The 21,024-nt window shown below is 39.9% G+C and overlaps 1 protein-coding gene across 1 annotated transcript in view; it reads right to left on the bottom strand.

Annotated features, from left to right (window-relative positions):
* Nucleotides 1–927: 927 nt before the first annotated feature.
* The window catches only part of LOC132311372 (polyadenylate-binding protein RBP47B'), a 36,476-nt gene continuing 16,379 nt past the window's right edge, over nt 928–21,024 (bottom strand). Inside the window, exons 5-8 of the mRNA XM_059809272.1 lie at nt 5,161–5,257; nt 4,577–4,738; nt 1,494–1,585; nt 928–1,403 (exon numbers count right to left, since the gene is read on the bottom strand). Coding sequence (XP_059665255.1) covers nt 1,313–1,403; nt 1,494–1,585; nt 4,577–4,738; nt 5,161–5,257 — 442 coding nt within the window. The 3' untranslated portion in view covers nt 928–1,312. The remainder of the gene's footprint in view (nt 1,404–1,493; nt 1,586–4,576; nt 4,739–5,160; nt 5,258–21,024) is intronic.

The following is a 21,024-nucleotide window of genomic DNA, read 5'->3' as shown; positions in this document are numbered from 1 at the left end:
GACAAAAATATTCTAAACATGCAAATTTACAAATGAATTGAGTTGTTCAGTTAGGACTTAACTCTCAAAGGTTGGAACTTGACTTCTAGGTTCCTTTAATAAGCGAGCCAATCCAAAACAGTGTTGAACTCTACCTATAGACCAGTGAACTTGAACTAATGTAGGCTCACTTTTATAAACATGAAATCGTGTAGGCTCACTTTTAAAAACTTGTGTTATACGCTCATTGTTTCTTTGTGTTTTCTCGAGGATTTATTTACGAGATTGTTATACATCTAGTGCAAGTTTCATAGAGGGGGGATACATACTAATGAGATTGATAAGTAAAGCTTTGTAGAAGGGGGATATATACTAAAGAGATTGATAAGTAGAGCTTTGTAAATAAACCATTGGTAACGTCAAGGAAACGAACTCAATCGAACACGAACATGAACTAATTCACACAATCATTTACAATGGGTGTCGCTCTCACGCTTTAAGCATGCTCCTACTCTCACGCTTTAAGTAGCTCCTACTCTCCGCACGCGCTCTTACTCCCATTCCCATTTTGTGTGACTTAAATTTTACCGCTTTCGCACTCTCACTCCCACTCCCGTGACTTAGAACATGAAATTAAGCTCGATTATAACATCATCTCCACTAATCAAAATACGACCAAACCTTAAATCCAAAGGGAAACTCTGGATCTAAGGTCTTTCATTTGCGACAATCCCCACACAGCTAAACAATTAATATCCTCAAAGATTTATCCAATTCAGAACCAAAGCCCTCACCTTGTATGATACCTAGAATTCAGACAGTGGTAAGATGCTGTATATAGTAGGACCATTATAAGCGCCGTTAAACTCTCCTAAAGAATTGCAAACAGAAGTAGCAATAAGTTTTATTAAGAAACCCAGGCACAGAGATTGAAGATGGCAACTAAAATTTGAATTCCAAAATGTAAATGTATAAAAACAATGCATCTCAGATATGGCCTCCTTTGAATAAACTACAAGCAAGCATTTTTTTTTCCTACTATGTATCGCACGATAAAAATGTAATTAGCACATTACATGGTAGAACTAAAGCCTTCTAAAATTTCCACTACGAATCCAACTGAATAATTTGAACAGATCTGGTTACATACGTTGACTGCCACAGCAAGAAAAAGTTAAATCCATCAAAGACAGCGCTGGTGTAGAACACTACATAATCTAAAGCTCTATACATAAGGTTGGGCATATAATTGATTAATTTTCTTGCCACTAACAGCATCAAACACCGAAAAAATATCAGAAACCAGTACACAAAATAGTACTGCCATAAGAACCTAAGTTTGCTGTGAGAGCGATGAGGTTGTCCGCCACAAGGGCCGGCCCAAAATGGCACTTCTATGGACGGCAAGGTAAGTGGCATTTAACCTATGGATCAAAATCAAACATACTCAGTGATAATGTAGAAAAATATGGCTTGTCGAGTGTTAACATAGTCGGAAAAGAGACGAGATTTACTTGTCAACATCTGGTGTAGCCAAGGGATCATACAGTTCCTCCCTTTGTTCCACAGCCGGGACAGCACCTGCCATTTCTTGAGCCCCTTCAGCCTGAAAATTAACCACAAAATTAGACAGATTCTTGTGTCGATTATTCCAGTAAGCATCCAAATCCCTCATTCATTATATGTAAGATTGGTATGAGAAAAAAATAAGCATTTAGATACCATGGTTGCAGGACATTATTGAAAAACAAGAAGGCCATGGTTGTTTTATAATAACGGAATGGAATAAAATGCAATTCCAGCTCTCCATTCATTTTTTACTGTTTGACCGTGTCAATTTCATTTAAAAGGCTATCCTTGAAAAAATTAGAATGCTTGTTCCTCCCAATGACTCCATGAGGTCAGGAATGGCATTGCATTCCATTACAATATTATGAAAATTTAGTAACAACAACAACAACAACAACAATAGTAGTATTTAACAGGAAGAAATCACATCAACAAATTAAGGCCTCTCTTGCACCTCTTTATAATCTCATTGAGTTCATCTTTCGACAAAGGAGATTCACTGAGTCACTGACATGTGCAGAAGTGTAGGGATGGCAATGAATTATGGTAAGTCGGGTTCGGAACAGGTCGTTCTCATAATTTAACACACATTACCTCCATCCAATACCCGACCTTTTTTTTTTTTCGATTCCGAAGCCTAAATTCCAAAAACTCAAGCCAGTTAAAATTATATCAATCCAAACCCAACCCCACATAACCCATCAGTTTATATATATATAAATATATATAAGAAATAAAATAAAAATACTTTCCCTTACAAAGTGACATCTTTGGGTGGTCAGCAGCCCATGAGAAGATTCTGATGCTTGACAAATTGACAGTGGAGTACATTTATTCCCAATTGGTGCTATATGTGCAAAGAGGATGGAATTGGCTGATCATCTTCTCACTAATTGCAAGGTGGCTGGAAAGGTGTGTTCTTATGGCTTCATGCTGTCTGAGCTCTCATGGGTGTTTCCAGATCAGTATTTTGACTCATTTTATAGCTGGAGAGGGGGAAACATCTACAGGGGTAGAAAGGCCTAGGATGCAGTACCGTATTCTTTTATGCAGCATTTGGGAAAGCAGAACCGAAGGCTCTTTGTTATGGTGGTAAATTGAGCTGTTTCTATGTCCACTTTAAACGCAATTCCAAGATAAGACTACTTTAATATCACATCAATGACTTTCACAGTTCATGTCTTTTAGAATTGAGTTTCTTCAATCTATAGGACAGCATTTCGGTGAAAAAAATTAGGCTACAAACCAAAGATGATGTAACTCAAGACAGAAATTGTTGATGTTAAGGGGTCTGGCATCTTAGATACCAAGGATGACGGTTAAAGTGTTCATACTTCAAATCCGTTAACAACAAGAAGAAAAGGGCAAAGGGCAAAGGGCAAAGGACAAAGGGCAGAGGGCAGAGGGCAGAGGGCAAAGGGCAAACCCAGTGCACCAGGCTCCCGCCACTGTGGGGTTTGGGGAGGGTTAGATGTACACAGCCTTACCTTCGCATGCGGAGAGGCTGTTTCCTTGTTTTGAACTCGTGACCTCCAGTTAACAATGGAGCAACCTTACCGTTAACAAGAAGAAGAATAAAAATGTCAGGAGAGGTTAAAGAACCTTGATATCCTTGATAATTTTCAGAAATCAAACCCCATAAAAAATTTCAAGATTTCAGTCTCACATCAACAGAAACCAAGAGGACACTGCTTTTTCATTCCTTTTTCTTTCTTATATTTTTTTCAGTGAGTACAAGAACTTTTCTGGTTTATCAAAAACAAAAAATGTAGAAGGATTTAAATATTAAAGTTATACAGTCTCTAACAACTTAAGCTTTTAGAGTAGATGGCTGTTAACATTGAATGAAAGCAGGTTTATCATACCCTACTCTATACTTTACTCGTCTCGGATCTTTAGATCAACTCGTCTAGAATCCCCGAATCAACTCATCTTAATTCTCTAGATTAACTCGTCTCGGATCTCCGGATCAACTCGTCTTGGATCTCCGGATCAACTCGTCTTGGATCTACTCGTCTCCAACTCTCGACAACTCCGTATTTAGTTTCAAGTTAGACACTAGAGAAAAAATTTCCGTGTACCAACTTGAGGGAGGGTGTTAGAGAATACCAGTATAAGAGTGATTAAAGCCCTTAAATCACTCCTTGACAGAATATTTGTTTTGAATGATGAAGCGAATCCTTGACAGAATATTGATGTGAGTAAATCATGAGAGTGATTTTAGGAATCTTTCCTATATTTTGTATTCTTTCACATATTAATAGAGGTGATCATTGTATACAAAAATTAAGAAAAAATATAATGAAAGTGATGTAGCCCTTTGGGCTTTGTGTGTTGTGGATATAGGCCGCAGTGGCCAAACCATGTTATATCCTTGTGTTGTTCATGTTTAAGTTCTATCTTCAATTTTTATCTCTTCAACATGTTATCAGATCAGGCAAGGTACTATGTTCAAACCTCACCATCACCTCAATAATTAGAATTGAAACACGTGTTGGACCAAAAGAAGGCCACATGCGAGGAGACGTGTTGAAAGATTTAAATATTAAAATTATACCTTCTCTAATAGCTTAAACTTTTGGAGTAGATGGTTGTTAACAAAAAAGAAAGAAAATGTAAGAATAAGTAAACTTTATTAAAAGAAAGAGAAAAGTTTCTCTCTGAGTTTATTCTTGCAACTTCTTCTTTCAATAATGAAAATCTCTTGCCTATCAGGAGAAAGAAAATGATGGAAAAAATAAAGAATGGGATGTGAAAGACTAAAAGTTATAACAAAATATTTTATGTAATCCCAATCCCATATGAGTTAAGTATTTCTAACTACTGTGAAAATTTATTCACAGTAAAAATATGAACATAATCAATAATTAGTAATATATGATATGTTCACTAGTAGTTGTTCTACAACTGAGAAGATACTAGAAACAAAGGAGTACACAACTATTTGACCATCCCTACACTAATATTTCAAGAAACAACCCTTCTATTAATTTCAAAACATGCAAAAGCAATGTTAAAAGTATCATACCTGCTGGGGGTACTGTAAGTAACCAGCATATGCACCATATGCATATAATGAAGGATCTTGAGTAGCCCCATAAGTATAGGCATCATAACCTTGTCCATAACCATAATAGGCGCTGCTCCATTGACTTGGATCTGCTTGCTGACCCCAGACACCAGATACATCCTACAATATAACAGGTACAAACTAAATATTTAATGCAAGACAAATTGAGGCAAAGTGATCATTATATTGAAAGGATAACCAAAGACATTCTTTCAACTATAATTATACCCAGTAACCTATGGTCAAATAAAAGTATGTGACAATTGCAGATCATGAATTTGTAAATATGTTTCATTTCTGAAAAGCACTGGGACCTTAGTTGTGATGTTAGTAAATGGAACTGCAATCTCATAATGCATGTCTTCCAAGAGCTAAGACACTGATAGCTAAATTAACACCATTTCATGTCAAATTTCAGATTTTTACTTTCTACAAACTTCCTGGCTTTGAAGTAGCTTAATGCAATATACCAACAAAAAAAAATGCTTTAGTTCCTAGAGTGAGCACATTATAAAATTCAGCAGTCCATTAGGAAAATTCACCTGTTTAGCCGTTGGGCTCCGGCCCCAAGAAAGGCGAACAGCTTGTTGACCAATCACGGTTCCCTGCATCCTTTGTATTGCTTCTTCAGCAGATGTCCTGTATAGACAAATATAAAGTAACATAATAAGACAGAAAAGAGAAGGAAATGAGGAGGTACTTTAGAAACATAATTACATAGATAAGAGATCATGTGGAAAAAAGACTACAATGCCAACTCATTATTCAATTTCAAATACCCTTGGAAATAAAAATCTCAACTATATATTTGGATAGAGAATGGTGGATCTTGTTTTACCAATTTATCAAGGGAAATACCATAATTTTGTAGAAAATCAAACCAACATAAACTCGGTAAAAATCGTTAATTTCTTCACAGTTTTTAATAATTATTTCACGATATCTTGAGCAAGGTATGATCTTCTCAATCTCATAAAAAAAATATTCCTGACTTTCCGAGGGCTGAAAATAAGCCTAGTAACTATATTTTTGAGCACCGCTCAAGCATATTAAAAATCAACCCATCTAAGTTCAAGTTCGGTTCACTTTTCAACAAAAAATCAAGATTGGGGGACAGGTCATCAGACCAATACATATCATGTTCAAGTCATTGCATAAAAGGTGCAGGGTGAAATCGATTTTTCTCGCATAAAAGGAAGGAAAATTTAGTTTTAAAGGAAAGAGGTGGGCGAAGTGACATCATTCCATAATGACTGTTACTTCATCGAAAGATTTGGACATGTCACATCAAAAAATGATAATGTACAGCTTATATGATTTGATCCACAAAATTAGTAGAATAAGCCCAGTGAGGTACACTGAAACATAAAATTCAACACTGAAACATAAAATTATTTTGTTGTTAGCTCAACACGTGTCATGTCTAAAACTTTAAATTCTTATTAGCCACAATATTCACAGCTGATGAAAAATCTGACTGTAGATAGTAAAAAAGGGTCTGTTCTTGTTAGCATATATGATACCACGATTTATGGTATGACTTACCATAATAGCAGGGATTTGACTATGCATATGTCAACATATATGATACCACGATTTATGGTATGACTTACCATAATAGCAAATATTTGACTATGCTATAGAATATGCAATAGAATATGCTTTAGAATAAGTTGTGATTTGATTTAGTTTCCTTTTTTATAATATGAGCATGTGCTCATTTTATCTATAAATACTAAAGCTGTGAATGAGTAATTAAAATCATTCAAGCCTTTACGTAATTCTTTCATTTCTCTTCTTTTTATATATTTCTACTTGGTATCAGAGCCAACACCTTTCCACACCTTTCAGCAGCCTTGCTACTTGTGCGACCGCTACCTTTAGGCTGTTTGTGACATCGTGTGATAACGCAAGGTCCGCCTTGCGGATGGCTCTCCATCTTCCATTGCTGGGAAGGGTCACATATCAGTTACTCCTTCACTAACTTTATCAAATACACTTCATGTTCCAAAGTTGACTACAAATCTTATTTCTATTAGTAGCGTTACCAAACAATTAAATTGTAGTGTAACGTTCTTTCCCTCTCATTGTATTTTTTAGGATTTGGTGTCGAAACGGACGATTGGCAGTGGGCGTGAAGTGGACGGTTTATGCCTGTTGGATGCTCCTTTGTCACCTCAAGCACATTCAGCTTCATTTTTTAATATTGTTTCATCTAATAAAGCCCAGCTTATGCGTTGGCACATGCGTTTAGGATATTTCTTTTGGTTATTTGAAGCATTTATTTCCTTCCTTATTTTGTAACGTGGCAGTGTTAGATTTATCCTGTGAAACATGTCATATGGCTAAACATGTTCGTTCCAATTATCCTGCTAGTAGTAATAAATCTGCTTTAACACCTTTTGATCTTGTTCATTCAGATATGTGGGGTTCTTGCCCAGTTACTTCTAGTCTTGGATTTCGATATTTCGTGTTGTTCATTGATGATCATAGTCGTGTTACTTGGGTTTATCTTATGAAAACCAAAAATGAGGTATACACCATTTTTAAAAATTTTATGACAATGGTTCAGACTCAATATGGTCGTACCATTAAAAAATTCCGGTCTGACCAGGGTACAGAGTACACTTATGGGGAGGTACAACGGTTATGTACAGAATTTAGGATTGAGCATCAGATGGCTAATGTTAAAACTCCTCAACAGAATGGTCGTTCTGAGAGAAAGAATCGCCACATCCTTGACTTAGCCAGAGCAATCTACATTGGCATGAATGTTCCCCAGTCATTTTGGGGAGATGCAGTTTTTACCGCTGTTTACATTATTAATAGGACTCCTTCTAGAATTCTTAACTTTGCATCCCCACTCTCAATCTTACATCCCAATTCATCTCTTTTTTTTATTCCTCCGCGAGTCTTCGAGTGTGTGTGCTTTGTTCAGCAGTTGGGGCAGACTCGTACAAAGCTTGACCCCAAGGCTTTGAAGTGTGTGTTTTTGGACTATTCTCACTCTCAAAAAGGTTATAGGTGCTACCATCCTCCCAGTCGTCAGCGGTTTATATCCATGTATGTTTCTTTCTTTGAACATACACCATACTATAGTGGTTCAGTTGGTTCTCAGAGTGAATGGTTCCCATTGAATATAATGGATGATCACCTTCTTCCGTCTTCAACTCCTTTACCATTACCTGTTTCTTCTTCTATGATTCCTCCTCGTGATACCCCTCCAGTAGGGGGAATTGTTCCTTTTTTACAGGTTTGTAGTCGGAGACAACAAGTACAAGCTTCTACTCCCATGATCGACTGCCCTGTTCCTTCGGCACCAGCTCCGCCTTCTCAAGCTATTGTTTCGCTTGACGATCGCCCCATTGCTCTTCGAAAGGGTAAACGTTCTTGTACTTACCCTATTTTTAATTTTGTTTCTGATTATGCTCTCTCACCCTCCTATCGGAGTTTTCTTGTTTCTGTTGCCTCGGTTCCTATTCCTTCTAGTATTGCAGATGCACTAGCACAACCTCAATGGCGTGATGCTATGACAGAAGAACTACAAGCACTTGAGAAAAATCAGACTTGGGACATGGGTCCGCTTCCTATTGGACGAAAGGCTGTGGGTTGTCATTGGGTGTTTACAGTTAAGCATAATCCAGATGGGTCAGTTGCTCGTTACAAGGCCCGATTGGTTGCCAAGGGTTATGCTCAGACTTATGGCATAGATTATCAGGAGACTTTTGCCCCTGTTGCCAAGATGAATACCATCCGTGTATTATTTTCCGTTGCTACAATTCGATCTTGGCCTCTATTTCAGTTAGATGTCAAGAATGTCTTTCTCAATGGTGATTTGCAGGAGGAGGTGTACATGGTTCCTCCTCCGGGCTTTCGTTCTCCTGCTTATTCTGGTATGGTATGTCGTCTTCGTTGTTCTCTGTATGGCCTCAAGCAGTCTCCTCGAGCTTGGTCTAATCGCTTTGGCACTGCTATGCTCAAGTTTGGTTTCCATCAAAGTGCAGCTGATCATACCTTGTTTTTACGTCATTTAGGTGGTAAGACAGTTGCTCTTATTGTGTATGTCGATGATATTGTTCTTACCGGCGATGATACTACCGGAATTGATGAGGTTAAGAGCTATCTTGGCCGTCAGTTTGAGATTAAAGATCTTGGTCCCCTACGGTACTTCTTGGGCATTGAGGTGGCTCGCTCCAAGACTGGCATTTTCATCTCTCAGCGCAAGTATGTTCTTGACTTGCTTTCTGCTTCTGGTCAACTTGGCGCTCGTCCTGCTGATACTCCGATTGAGCAGAATCATCGGTTTGCTGATTCTGAGGGGGAGTTGTTGTCAGATATTGGTCAGTATCAACAACTTGTGGAGAAGCTCATCTATTTATCCATGACTCGACCTGACATTGCTTATGCCGTGAGTGTCGTGAGTCAATTCATGCACTCTCCTCGTGCCCCTCACCTTGATGCAGCTATTCGGATCCTTCGCTACTTAAAAGGGTGTCCAGGCCGTGGTATTTTGTTTGCCAATCATGGTCACTTATGTGTTGAGGCTTGGACAGATACTGATTATGCAGAATCAATTTCAGTTAGGAGGTCTACTTCAGGTTATTGTACCACTATTGGTGGTAACTTGGTTACTTGGCGCAGTAAGAAGCATGATGCTGTCTCTCGATCTAGTGCAGATGCAGAGTATAGGGCTATGGCTCTTGGGGTAGGTGAGTTGCTTTGGCTGAAAACCTTGATGACAGACTTGTGCCTTCCAATGTCGCTTCCATTCTCACTCAACTGCGACAACAAGTCTGTCATTAGCATAGCAGCAAATCCTGTTCAGCATGACAGGACTAAGCATGTAGAGGTGGACCGTCACTTCATTCGAGAGAAGATCATCTCTGGTCAAATTTGCACTCCATTTGTCACAAGCTCTCAGCAGCTTGCAGACATTCTTACAAAGGGCGTCAGCAAGATTGCGTTTGAGAATGCATTGTCCAAGTTAGGCGTTTCAGATATCTACGCACCAACTTGAGGGGGAGTGTTAGCATATATGATACCGTATGACTTACCATAATAGTAGAGATTTGACTATGCATATGTTAGCATATATGATACCACGATTTATGGTATGACTTACCATAATAGTAGAGATTTGACTATGCTATAGAATATGCCATAGAATATGCTTTAGAATAAGTTGTGATTTGATTTAGTTTCCTTTTTTGCAATATAAGCATGTGCTCATTTTATCTATAAATACTCTAGCTGTGAATGAGTAATTAAAATCATTCAAGCCTTCACGCAATTCTCTCCTTTCTCTTCTTTTTATATATTTCTACTGTTCTACTTCTACATATACAGCCAGTGACTTTAATTCTTATTATTTTAAATACAGCTTTACCATGCTCATGTAACTAATTTGATCCTGAGCACATTTGCTCCAAGTTGAACTCAAGCCAAACCGAGCTACCTGGCTCAATTTATAGCCCACGGCCTGCCACATTTTACTTCTTGAGCCAACTACTTGGTTTTAAACACAGAACTTGCTTTGCATATATAAGGAGGCAATAAATAAATAAAAATTTAAAAATAAAAAATCTACCAATAGGACTTCATATAAGAATATCAAAACATGTAATTAGTTCTTAAAGAGTTGAATCCTCCCCAAACCGCCCAGCGGAGGGGGTGCAACAACAGCAGGCAGCAACAACATTAAGGAACCATTTCCACAGCCTAAGAAGTGAAATTATTCCATTATGCTTTCCATGGTGAGGCACAAATCCATCACTGAAGTCATCATAACCAACCAATACATATGTTTTGGAGAAAAAGAAAAATCAAACAAAATTAATCATTAAACTAATCATAAGATATTATGCTTGAATTACCCAAGAAAAAGTCATATGTATATATATATATATATATATATATATTCTCGTAATTCTGCCCTCAACAAATTAACCAAAGAAGTAAATTAACAAATTCGTTACATTATTACAAGTTATAACCATATCAATTAACGCCTCTTTGGGCGTAGTCTAACAAGCCACCCCATATCCCAAAAGGTACCGGTAGTGTTTATGTTTATGTAGAATGCTTTACTAATTTCTTTGGTGCTCACCTTTGCACCTTGTTAGGAATACGAGTCATATGTTGGCAATTTCATTCTCAAAACTTGGCTTGTAGTGCGTCAAAGTGCCATGAGTCATTTGTTTACAACCATGGAAGACGAGATGAAGATCAGCTAAGAACACGCAGCAAATCTCTCAAGCTCAATCACATATTTAGATTAAGGTAAGTTTTTTTTTTTTGGATAAGTAAATATTGTATAAAGAAGCGTTCAAAAGGGGAACGCATCCGTCAGAAAATACACAAGGCCTAATAGGGCCTATAAACTCTCAAAGAGTCCAAAAAATCAATTATCTCTTCCATGGATTTACAATATCTCCCTATAACCCAACAAAAAGGAGTGCTAATAATAGAGAATTTTAACTCCCCCATAGGAATCCCCTTTCCTTCGAAGGATCTCCTATTTCTTTCAAGTCATAAACACCGCCAAATGCAAAGAGGCGTAACCTCCAAAAATCACGGACTTGGGCCCCCACTATACAACCTCGCCAAGCCTCAATCAAATTTCTAGGGGATCTGGGCATAACCCACTAAACCCCAAACAAACTCAAGAGTAAGACCTAGCAATCCCAAGCCACGGGGCAATGCAGAAGAAGGTGATCAACCGTTTCCCTATCTCTCTTACACATGTAACACCAATTGACCACTACCTGTCCTTCTTAAGTTGTCCTAGGTTAAGATCTTCCCTAACACCGAAGTCCACGCAAAAAAAGCCACTTTGAGAGGGGCCTTGGATCTCTAAATAGCCTTCCATGGGAAAGACTCCCCGTGGGCTTCCGTAATGCACCTGTAGAAAGACCGAACACCAAAACAACCTTGGAAAGAAGGAACCCACACCCATGAGTCGAAACATCGCCCGTAAACTCCTGTTTGTACACCATTTCCAAAAGACATCCTCGATCTCCCAATCCTGAAAGTGTCTCAAGAAACGAATGTCCCAAACAGTTCTCCCACTATCAAGACAATAGCAGTCAGTCACAAAAGCATGTCTGTCCACAGCAATCTTGACAAGCCTGGGAAAAGCGATGACCGAGAATGATCACCACACCAAATATCCTCCCAGAAGCGGATCCTCCTCCCATCCCCCACTCAAAATCTAATGTGTTTTAGGAATTCATCCCACCCTTTCCGGATGGACTTCCAAACCCCAACACCGTAAGGGATACTCACCTCCTTGGAACACCAACCAACCCTCTCCTCCCCAAATCTGCTCGCAACCACCCTTCTCCAAAGTCTATGCCTCTCCACCCCAAATCTCCACAGCCACTTGCCCAAAAGGGCCTTATTAAAAGGTACCAGTCTTCTAATGCCCAGACCACCAAAACGAATTGGACTGCAAACCTGATCCCAACGAACCAAATGAAACTTGAACTCATCCTCCATCCCACCCCAAAGGAAATTACTGTTAGGGCAGCAGAAGCGCGCGAAACACAAAGATCCAACAAGAGCCAACAAAGCAATCACACATAAACACAAGATATACATGGTTCAACCAAAATCGGCCTACATCCATGAATGAGAAGAGATTCCATTATGATTCGTAGAGATATTATAACAATAGAGTGACAACACCATGTACATGCCTTTTTACCATGTACCACTCCACAAGCCTAATCCCTCGCTACCAGTGTCATTGGTGATTTTCCTACTCTACCAACCCGTATACTACCTCTACCCATCAACTCCCTCGTGAGACAACATCTCTCTCAATCACATAAGTCTCAACCCACAACATATGTACCTATATATAGAGTTACAAACATAATTCCTTGTTGGACAATGATTACAATTCCTTAGAGGCCAAGACTTGCCAAATAAGAAATTACCTAACAGAATACAACTCTAAAATAGAATCCTAATTAGAATAGGAATTTGAGACACAAATTCCAACAATCTCCACCTTGACTCAAATTCCATCCGGCGAATCATCGCTTCCACAGCATTGATGAAGACAATTCTGTTGCAACTTCAATCGTGACGATCCTTCTGCAAAACTCCGATTGTCCACATTAAATGTTGCTTGATCAGTCAAATCTCCAAGGCTCCACCTTAACCACTCGAGCTCCATGCCATATAACTAAGCCGATTGACTCCACCTTACAATTGAAGCCTGTTGCAACACATGTTGAGACTTCTTGTGTTTTCTGAATCTCCTTCACCTTTGGCTCTGATACTAATTTGTTGGCAGCGAAGCGCACGAATAAGAAAGATTCAAAGAAAGCCATCTCTCTAAATCTCATAAGTTTCAACCCAAAACATATGTACCTATTTACAGAGTTACAAACATAATTCCTTAAGAGGCTAAGACTTGCCAAATAAGAAATTACCTAATAGAATACAACTCTAAAATATAATCCTAATTAGAATATGAATTTGCGACACAAATTCCAACAATTACGTTGCAGCCTCTCAATCCTCTCAGCCGCAGAACAAGGAATATGAAAAAGAGCGAAAATAGGTTGGGAGACTCGACAAAGTACTCTTCATCAAAGTGACTCTCTCACCTTTTGAGAGATACTGCATCTTCCACCCAGCTAATCTCCTCACAAACCTTTCCACAACAAGGTCCCAACATCCCACTCGCCTCGACGGCGCCCCAAGCGGCAACCCCAAATAAGAAATAGGAAAAGAGCCAATGCTGCAACCCAGAATGTCAGCAAGAGTGGAGATCTCCGGAACCTCCCTAACGGGAACCAAGAAACTTTTACCCACATTCACCTTTAAGCCGGAAACGACTTGAAACCATGTCAAAAACAACTCAAGTACCTCATCTGAGACTCATCCGCATCACAAAAAACCCAAGTGTCATCTGCAAATATCAAATGGGATATACTAGAAACATCTCTGCCCATCCAAAAACCTCGCAAGAAGCCCAAATCCACAACCCTCCTCGTCAATCTGCTGAGGGTCTTCATCACAACGAGGAACAAAAAGGGGGAAAGTGGATCCCCCTGTCTTAAGCCCCTCGAGCTACTAAAGAATCCCGTCGGAGAGCCGTTCACAAAGACTGAGAAATGAACACTAGAGATACAGAACTCGATCCATCTCCTTCATCTCTCACCAAATCCCATCCTCTCCAATAAATAGAGAAGGAAGCTCCAATTAATATGATCATACGCCTTCTCAATGTCCAGTTTGCATAACACACATGGGATCCCACTGCATAGTCTAGAATCCACACACTCACCAGCAATAAGAACGGAATCTAAAATTTGATGGCCTCTAACAAAAGCGTTCTGAGAATCCGAAATGACCCAAGGACCTTGGCTATTAATTTGTAAATGCATCCCACCAAACTAATAGGCTTGAGGTCCCGTCGATCGAAACCAACCACCCCCCCCCCCCCCCGGGGGATTAATTATAACCTAGGTTTGATCTTTAGAGACTCGGAATTAACCTTGTTTATCAACATTGGGATTTTTGATAAAATGATTTTCAAAACATAGATTTTTACAAAACAGTGAGCATGGATTGAATAATCGATCAACCGAGATCTTTGCAATAACGTGACCGATCAAAGCTTGTCGTTGATTGAACCCAGCGAACACAGTCTCAAATCAAAATCCTAAAAGGATTTTACTTACCATACTACATGGGTCTCCCACATTGGCTATAAATATGGGTTTACAGTCAGTCTAGGATATCTCTCATGGAGCTTTCAACTCTTAACATATTATTGAGAGAATTTATATATATCTTTAGACAGAACTTTGAGAATCAATCTAGGACTCTTTAGAGAATCAAAGCAAGAAAGAGGAATTGAAAGTATCCATCAAAGCGGATTGAATGTCACTGGTTATTGGAGAAGTCCATGGACAAGCAGATTGTGTGAAAAGTGAGTCGATCAGATAGATAAGTGGCCGGAGAATCTGGAGAAATCTTGCGCAAGTCTAAGCCGAGAGGGACTAGGTGATTGATGGGGAACAGGGTGTGATTAGCACAGGAGCTGCACGTGTTCCAATGTTACTTTTGGAGAAGAGGAAAAAAGAAATAGAATTAGGAATTTTTGTAATTTAGGGCTACATTATTATGTTCTTCGTTATTTTGGCAATGTTCTATTTTTAGGGTTATTTTAGTATTTTCATATATTAGGGTTTGCTTGACGTTTCACCTATAGAAAGCTTCTTTGTAAACAAACAAATTAGCTTTGCAAATATTGAATATTATCGTTGAGTTTGAGAATTCCCCCTTTGTGTCTTCTCTCCCTAGTGTTCTTATTGTTCTCAATCCCTCGGTCTATCTATCCTACCTCCTTCGATCTGATTTTCATCCCCATTTGTCTGTCTTCTCACCTCCTTAGTCTCTCACCTCATCTCATCTTCTCATTCTCATCCCCTTCTTTCTTTCTGGTTACTATTGGTTAGAATCTAAATACTATAAGTCACTACTTACCCTGCGTCAGTGATTCTTGGGTTAAAGTCTGGTAACTTAGTCTGTAACCTCTTTCTCATAGAAGATTTTGATCTGCCTGGACTAAGTCCTGTTGTTTTTCCCTTTCTAGGCTTTTTCACTTGAAAAATATTGTGTGTCTGCTTTATTTGATTTGTTGTTTTATATGTTTAAGTGATTGCAATTGAGGCGCCTAATATACAAACTACTGAATTTTAAACAAGGACTAACGGCAGTTCAAAAAGTTAGTTATAAATTAATATCAACAAGATCAATTCACCCCCATCTAGGTCTAATTGAACAAGAGCATTCTGATGTATCAAAGCCTTGGGCAATGGTCCTTATAAAAATATTCTTTTTTTATATAAGTAAACAATTCATAAAGAGTGTTCAAAAGGGAAACGCATCCCAAATACATCACAAAAGTACAGGGTACCCTAAGGACCCAAAGAAGTCAGAAAATCAATCGTCTCCTCGTGAGAAGAACAATGTCTACCCGAAGCCCAGAAAAAGAGAGCTAATAACAGAAGACTTAAGCACAGCAACCGAAGACTCCTCTCCTTCAAAGGATCTACTATTACGCTCCTTCCATAGACACCACCACATACACAAGGACGCCATCCTCCAATACCCTCGAGCCTGAGCTCCCACGCATCCCCCTCTCCAGGCGTCCATTAAACCTCTCGTAGATTTCGGCATGACCCAGGACACTCAGAAAAGACTAAACAACATACTCCAGCAATCAAAAGTCATCGGACAATGCAAAAGAAGATGGTCAACCGACTCTTCGTTACACTTGCACATGCAACAACAGTTAACAGTAATATGTTTTCTCCTCCTCAAATTGTCAAGCGTCAAATTTTTGCCCCACGCCACTTTTAGTGGCTTGGTGCACCACACTGCCTTCCACGAAAACGTAGTCTCGGCCAGATCCAAAAGACATCCGAAGTAGGAGGATCTCACACTAAAACTTCCCTTAGCAGAAGGAACCCAAACAAGTGAATCCCGACCTCCTCCCCGAATCTCCTGGCTTTATAATAACTCCAAGAAACCAGAAACATCATCCAGCTCCTAATCCTGAAAAGATCTTGCAAGCAATACATCCCATGTCATCCTCCCGCTATCAAGTCGATAGCAGTCGGCAACCGAGGCATGTCTGTTAACCGCAATCCTAAACAGTCTAGGGAAGAGGCCTGCTAAAGAACAATCTCCACACTGAGCATCCTCCCAAAATCGAGTCTCCCTACCATCCTGAACCCTAAATTTGATATGCTTATAAAACTCGTTCCATCCATTCCGGATTGCTTTCCAGGCACCAACTCCTCCAGGGATCCTGGATCCTGAAACCCCCCCCCCCCCCCCCCCCCCCCCCCCCCGCGGCGGGGGCGGGAAAAAAAAAAGGCACATGATAACTCTCTTCCATAGCCTGTCCTGCTCAATACCAAACCTCCACAACCACTTACCAAGAAGAGCCCTGTTGAAATGCACTAACCTCCTAATCCCAATCCCACCAGACTAAATGGGCCTACACACCTTCTCCCAGCGAACAAGATGATACTTAAATTCATCCCTTAAACCTCCCCATAAGAAGTTCCTCTGCAATCTCTCCATCCACTCAGCAACCCAGGATGGAATCTAGAAAAGGGACAAGAAATAAGTAGGAATGCTCAACAAAGTGCTCTTCAACAGGGTAATCCTCTCACCTTTTGAAAGATACTGCTTCTTCCACCCAGCAAACATCCTCTCCACCTTAACCACCACCGGATCCCAAGCACCCACTGCCCTTGCAAAAGCCCCCGAAGGCAAACCTAAATACGAAATCGGAAAAGAATTGACTCCGCAACCAAGAGCATAAGCTAACTCCTCCATGTCCTGCACCTCCCCCACTGGAATCAAAGCACTCTTCCCCACATTCACTTTCAACCCCAAAATTGTCTGAAAGCAAACCAACACCGACCTCAAGTATCTCATCTGGGACACCTCAGCCTCGCAAAAGACGAACGTATCATCCGCAAATATTAAGCGGGAAATCTCCACAAAGTGATTATCATCCCTTCCCACCCTGAAGCCCCTGATGAAACCCAACTCCACAGCCCTCCCCATTAACCGATTAAGCGCCTCTATAACAATAACGAACAAGAAAGGGGAAAGAGGATCTCCCTGACGCAAACCTCTCGAGCTACTGAAAAAGCCTGTCGGAGACCCGTTAACCAACATCGAGAATCTCACTGAAGAAATACAAAACTCATCCATCTCCTTCATTTATCCCCAAAACCCATCCTTTCCAACATATATAACAAAAAATTCCAATTAACATGATCATAAGCTTTCTCCACATCCAACTTGCCCAAAACCCCTGGAACACCACTCCTCAATCTGTCATCCACATGCTCACTGGCAATAAGAGCAGAATCCAAAATCTGACGCCCACCCATGAAGGCGTTCTGAGACTCCGAAATAACATCATCTAGAACCTCCCCCAATCTCAATGCGAGGACTTTAGCTATTAATTTATAAATGCAACCCAACAAACTAATAGGTCTGAAGTCCTTCACATCAGTAGCTCCCCCCTTCTTGGGAATAAGGGCAATAAACGATGCATTCAGGGATTTCTCAAACCGCCCCCGCGTATGAAAAGCATGAAAAGTACCCATCATATCGGCCCTAACCATAGCCCAACTTTCTAGAAGAAACCTCATAGTAAATCCATCTAGCCCTAATGCTTTGTCCCCATTGCAACTTCTTAACACCTTCAAGACTTCCTCTTCAGAAAACGGGATTTCCAACCCGTCCCGACATGCCTCTGAAATAGAATCGAAGTGGAGACCATCCAGCCGAGGTCTTATTGAGTCAGTCTCCATAAACAATCCCTGATAAAAAGTGGCAATCCCCCTTCGAACATCTTCCCTAATTAGAATCTCCCCCTCAACAATAAGCCTCCCAATATGATTGCCCCTTCTATGAGCATTGGCCAGCCTATGAAAAAACTTAGTATTCTGGTCGCCCTCCTTAAGCCATATAGCTCTAGATTTCTGTCTCCAAGAAATCTCCTCTGCCTCCGCTATCTCAGCAATCTCAGCCTGGCACACAACCCTCCTATTTCTTTGCACCCCGTCCACCCCATTCAATCCTTCCAAACAATCAATATCTGTAATCTCCACAAAGGCCCTATTCTTCCTCCACTCTAGATTCCCAAACACCTCCTTATTCCGCCTTTACTCTCATTCTTCAACACCCTAAGCTTTCTTGCAAGAATGAAACTCGGATTTCCAGACACCATGATCCCCTCCCACTAAGTCCTCACGTATCCTTGGAAATCATCCGCCCAAGCCACATATTTTCAAAACGAAAAGGAGTGATCCTCGACCTTAACCTTCTACAATCTAACACCAAAGGAATATGATTCGAAGTCGGTCTAGCCAAGGCTGCTTGAGCCACATCAGGAAACTTCTCCTCCCAGTCTCCAAAAATAAGAAATCTATCCAGACATGAGAAAGTAAGGGGTTCTCTGCCACTACCCCCATGTAAACGTCACTCCTTGTAGAGGCAAATCATGAAGATGATGTCCATCTATGAACTCTGAAAACTGTATCATAGCTAAAGTCCACCTTTCTCCTGTCGATCTCTTTATAGGGGATCTAACGACATTGAAATCCCCTCCAATACACCACAGACGGCCCCAGTGATCCTTTACATACCCCAACTCCTCCTAAAGAATATGCCTCTCCCCATCATCCACTGGCCATACACACCAGAAAACACCCAAGCAAACCCATCCTCCTCCATAGCAAATGCGCAAGAAATGGAGAACCTTCCTCTCCACACATCCGATTTTGACACCCATCTTTTATCCCACATCACCAAGATAACCTCGGATGTCCCTACAACATTCAACGCCTCCCATTCAATAAATCAGCCAACTTTAGAGTCGGTGCAAGGCCCTAAGTAGATTTAGAGGGGTTGAATAGATCTTTTCCAATTTTAATTAACAATAACTGATTTTTATATATATTTTTTTTTATAAGTAAAAATATATTAGAAAAACGTTCAAAAGGGGAACACGTCCCTAATACAAGAAGAAAAAAGATCTAAGGACCAATAGAATCCAAGAGATCAAAGACATCATCAATTGAGGAGCATGCATTTCCTTTTACATAACAGAACAAAGAACGAAGAATATGAATTTTAAATTAGCTAAAGACGATTCTTTTCCTTCAAAGGATCTGTTATCTCTCTCACGCCACAAACACCACCAGACACAACATGGAACAATCCTCCAATAATCACGAGCTTGTTCTTTAACAGGACACCTTCTCCAAGCGTTAATCAATTGTGAGGAGTGCTTAGACATACCCAAAAAACGCCAAACATGCAAAAAATAAAGCTCCGACAATCATACGCCACAGGACAATGCAAAAGAATAAGATCCACGGATTCACTATCAACTTTACATAAACAACACCAATTAACAATGATGTTGCCTCTCTTTCTCAAATTGTCCAATGTTAAAATCTTTCCCAATGTGGCAATCTAAACGAATAATGCGATTCAAAGAGGAGCTTTAGAACGCCAAACAGACTTCCAAGGAAACTCATGACCAACGAAATTGGAAAAACACAAGAACATGAATCGGACACCATACCTACCATGAGCTAAAGGAACCCACAAAATATCATCACACCCTCTGCCAATATCCTTATGTCCATACAACGTGTCTAAAAAAACACAAGCTTCCTCCATTTCCCAATCCTGAAAGGGACGCCTAAACCGCACATCCCACGTAACTCCATTGTTATCAACACATTAAATTCAAAGTTCGTGATGGCAGACATGTCCGTTTTTGGAAGGACCTTTGGTGCGGAGATCAGTTGCTATCTCACTCCTTTCCTAGACTATACAGTATTACACCCAATAAGCATGTCTAACAATCCATGGAATTAACAAGCCAAGTCATAACCATAGAATTTTCTGCATCCCAAGTGGCATAAGTCGTATCCTTCAAATCAGGTGCCTTTGTATCACCAGTCAGGTACCCAATCTTTCTTCTCCCTCGAATATACATACGCACCGATTGAGACCAGCGCAGAAAATTATCTCCATTAAGACATATAGTGTTAACGGATAGAGAAAATTTAATTGCTTAATTTGATGTAGCAATTTAAATGACTGATATATGATTTTTAAATCTATATTGGATGCATAATAGGGTTATGTATCTGTTAGACTTTATTTGTGCTTAGGTTGGATTTTAATTAATGAACTATTAAATTTTGTTCCGTTAATTAAATGAATGTTGTTCGCTCACACACTAACCATTATCAACATCACTCAAATCCAAAACCACATTACGGGACATGTCCACCATCCTGGCATTAATGAAACAGATACTACACAAAACCATAACAACAGTGTACAGGCATCCGCCCAATCTCACAGGTATCCTTCGTTACAATCAGCACAATAGTGCACAGGCATTCACCCAATCTCACAGGTATCCCTCGTTACAAAACTCACAAGTATCCTCCATTACAACACAACACACACACGACTCACTGGTAACATCTTAGCTGTCAAGGGACCCTCTATCTCTAAAGTGAATGTTCTCACTTATTGTAGAGACGTGATTGTCCAATATGGAGGATGATATATCTATTCATGGAAGGAACAACCCATGATAAAAGCTAAAATCAAGGAAGTGTGGTCTACAGAAGAAAAGGGTGTGACATACTTATTGGCCGCAATACTTTATAGTCTAGGAAAGGAGTGAGATAGCAACTGATTTCCGCACCAAAGGTCCTTCCAAAAATGGACATGTCTGCCATCACGAACTTTGAATCTAATGTGTGTGGAGAAAACATCCCATCCCTTCCGAATGAATTTCCACACACTAACGCCTCCTGTAA

This window comes from Cornus florida, unplaced genomic scaffold, assembly GCF_030987335.1.
Source record: "Cornus florida cultivar Cherokee Brave unplaced genomic scaffold, ASM3098733v1 CherokeeBrave_3.0.0_Hap2_Chr06, whole genome shotgun sequence".
In the NCBI taxonomy this organism is placed as follows: Eukaryota; Viridiplantae; Streptophyta; class Magnoliopsida; order Cornales; family Cornaceae; genus Cornus; species Cornus florida.
This window is presented reverse-complemented; position numbering and strand designations above follow the sequence as displayed.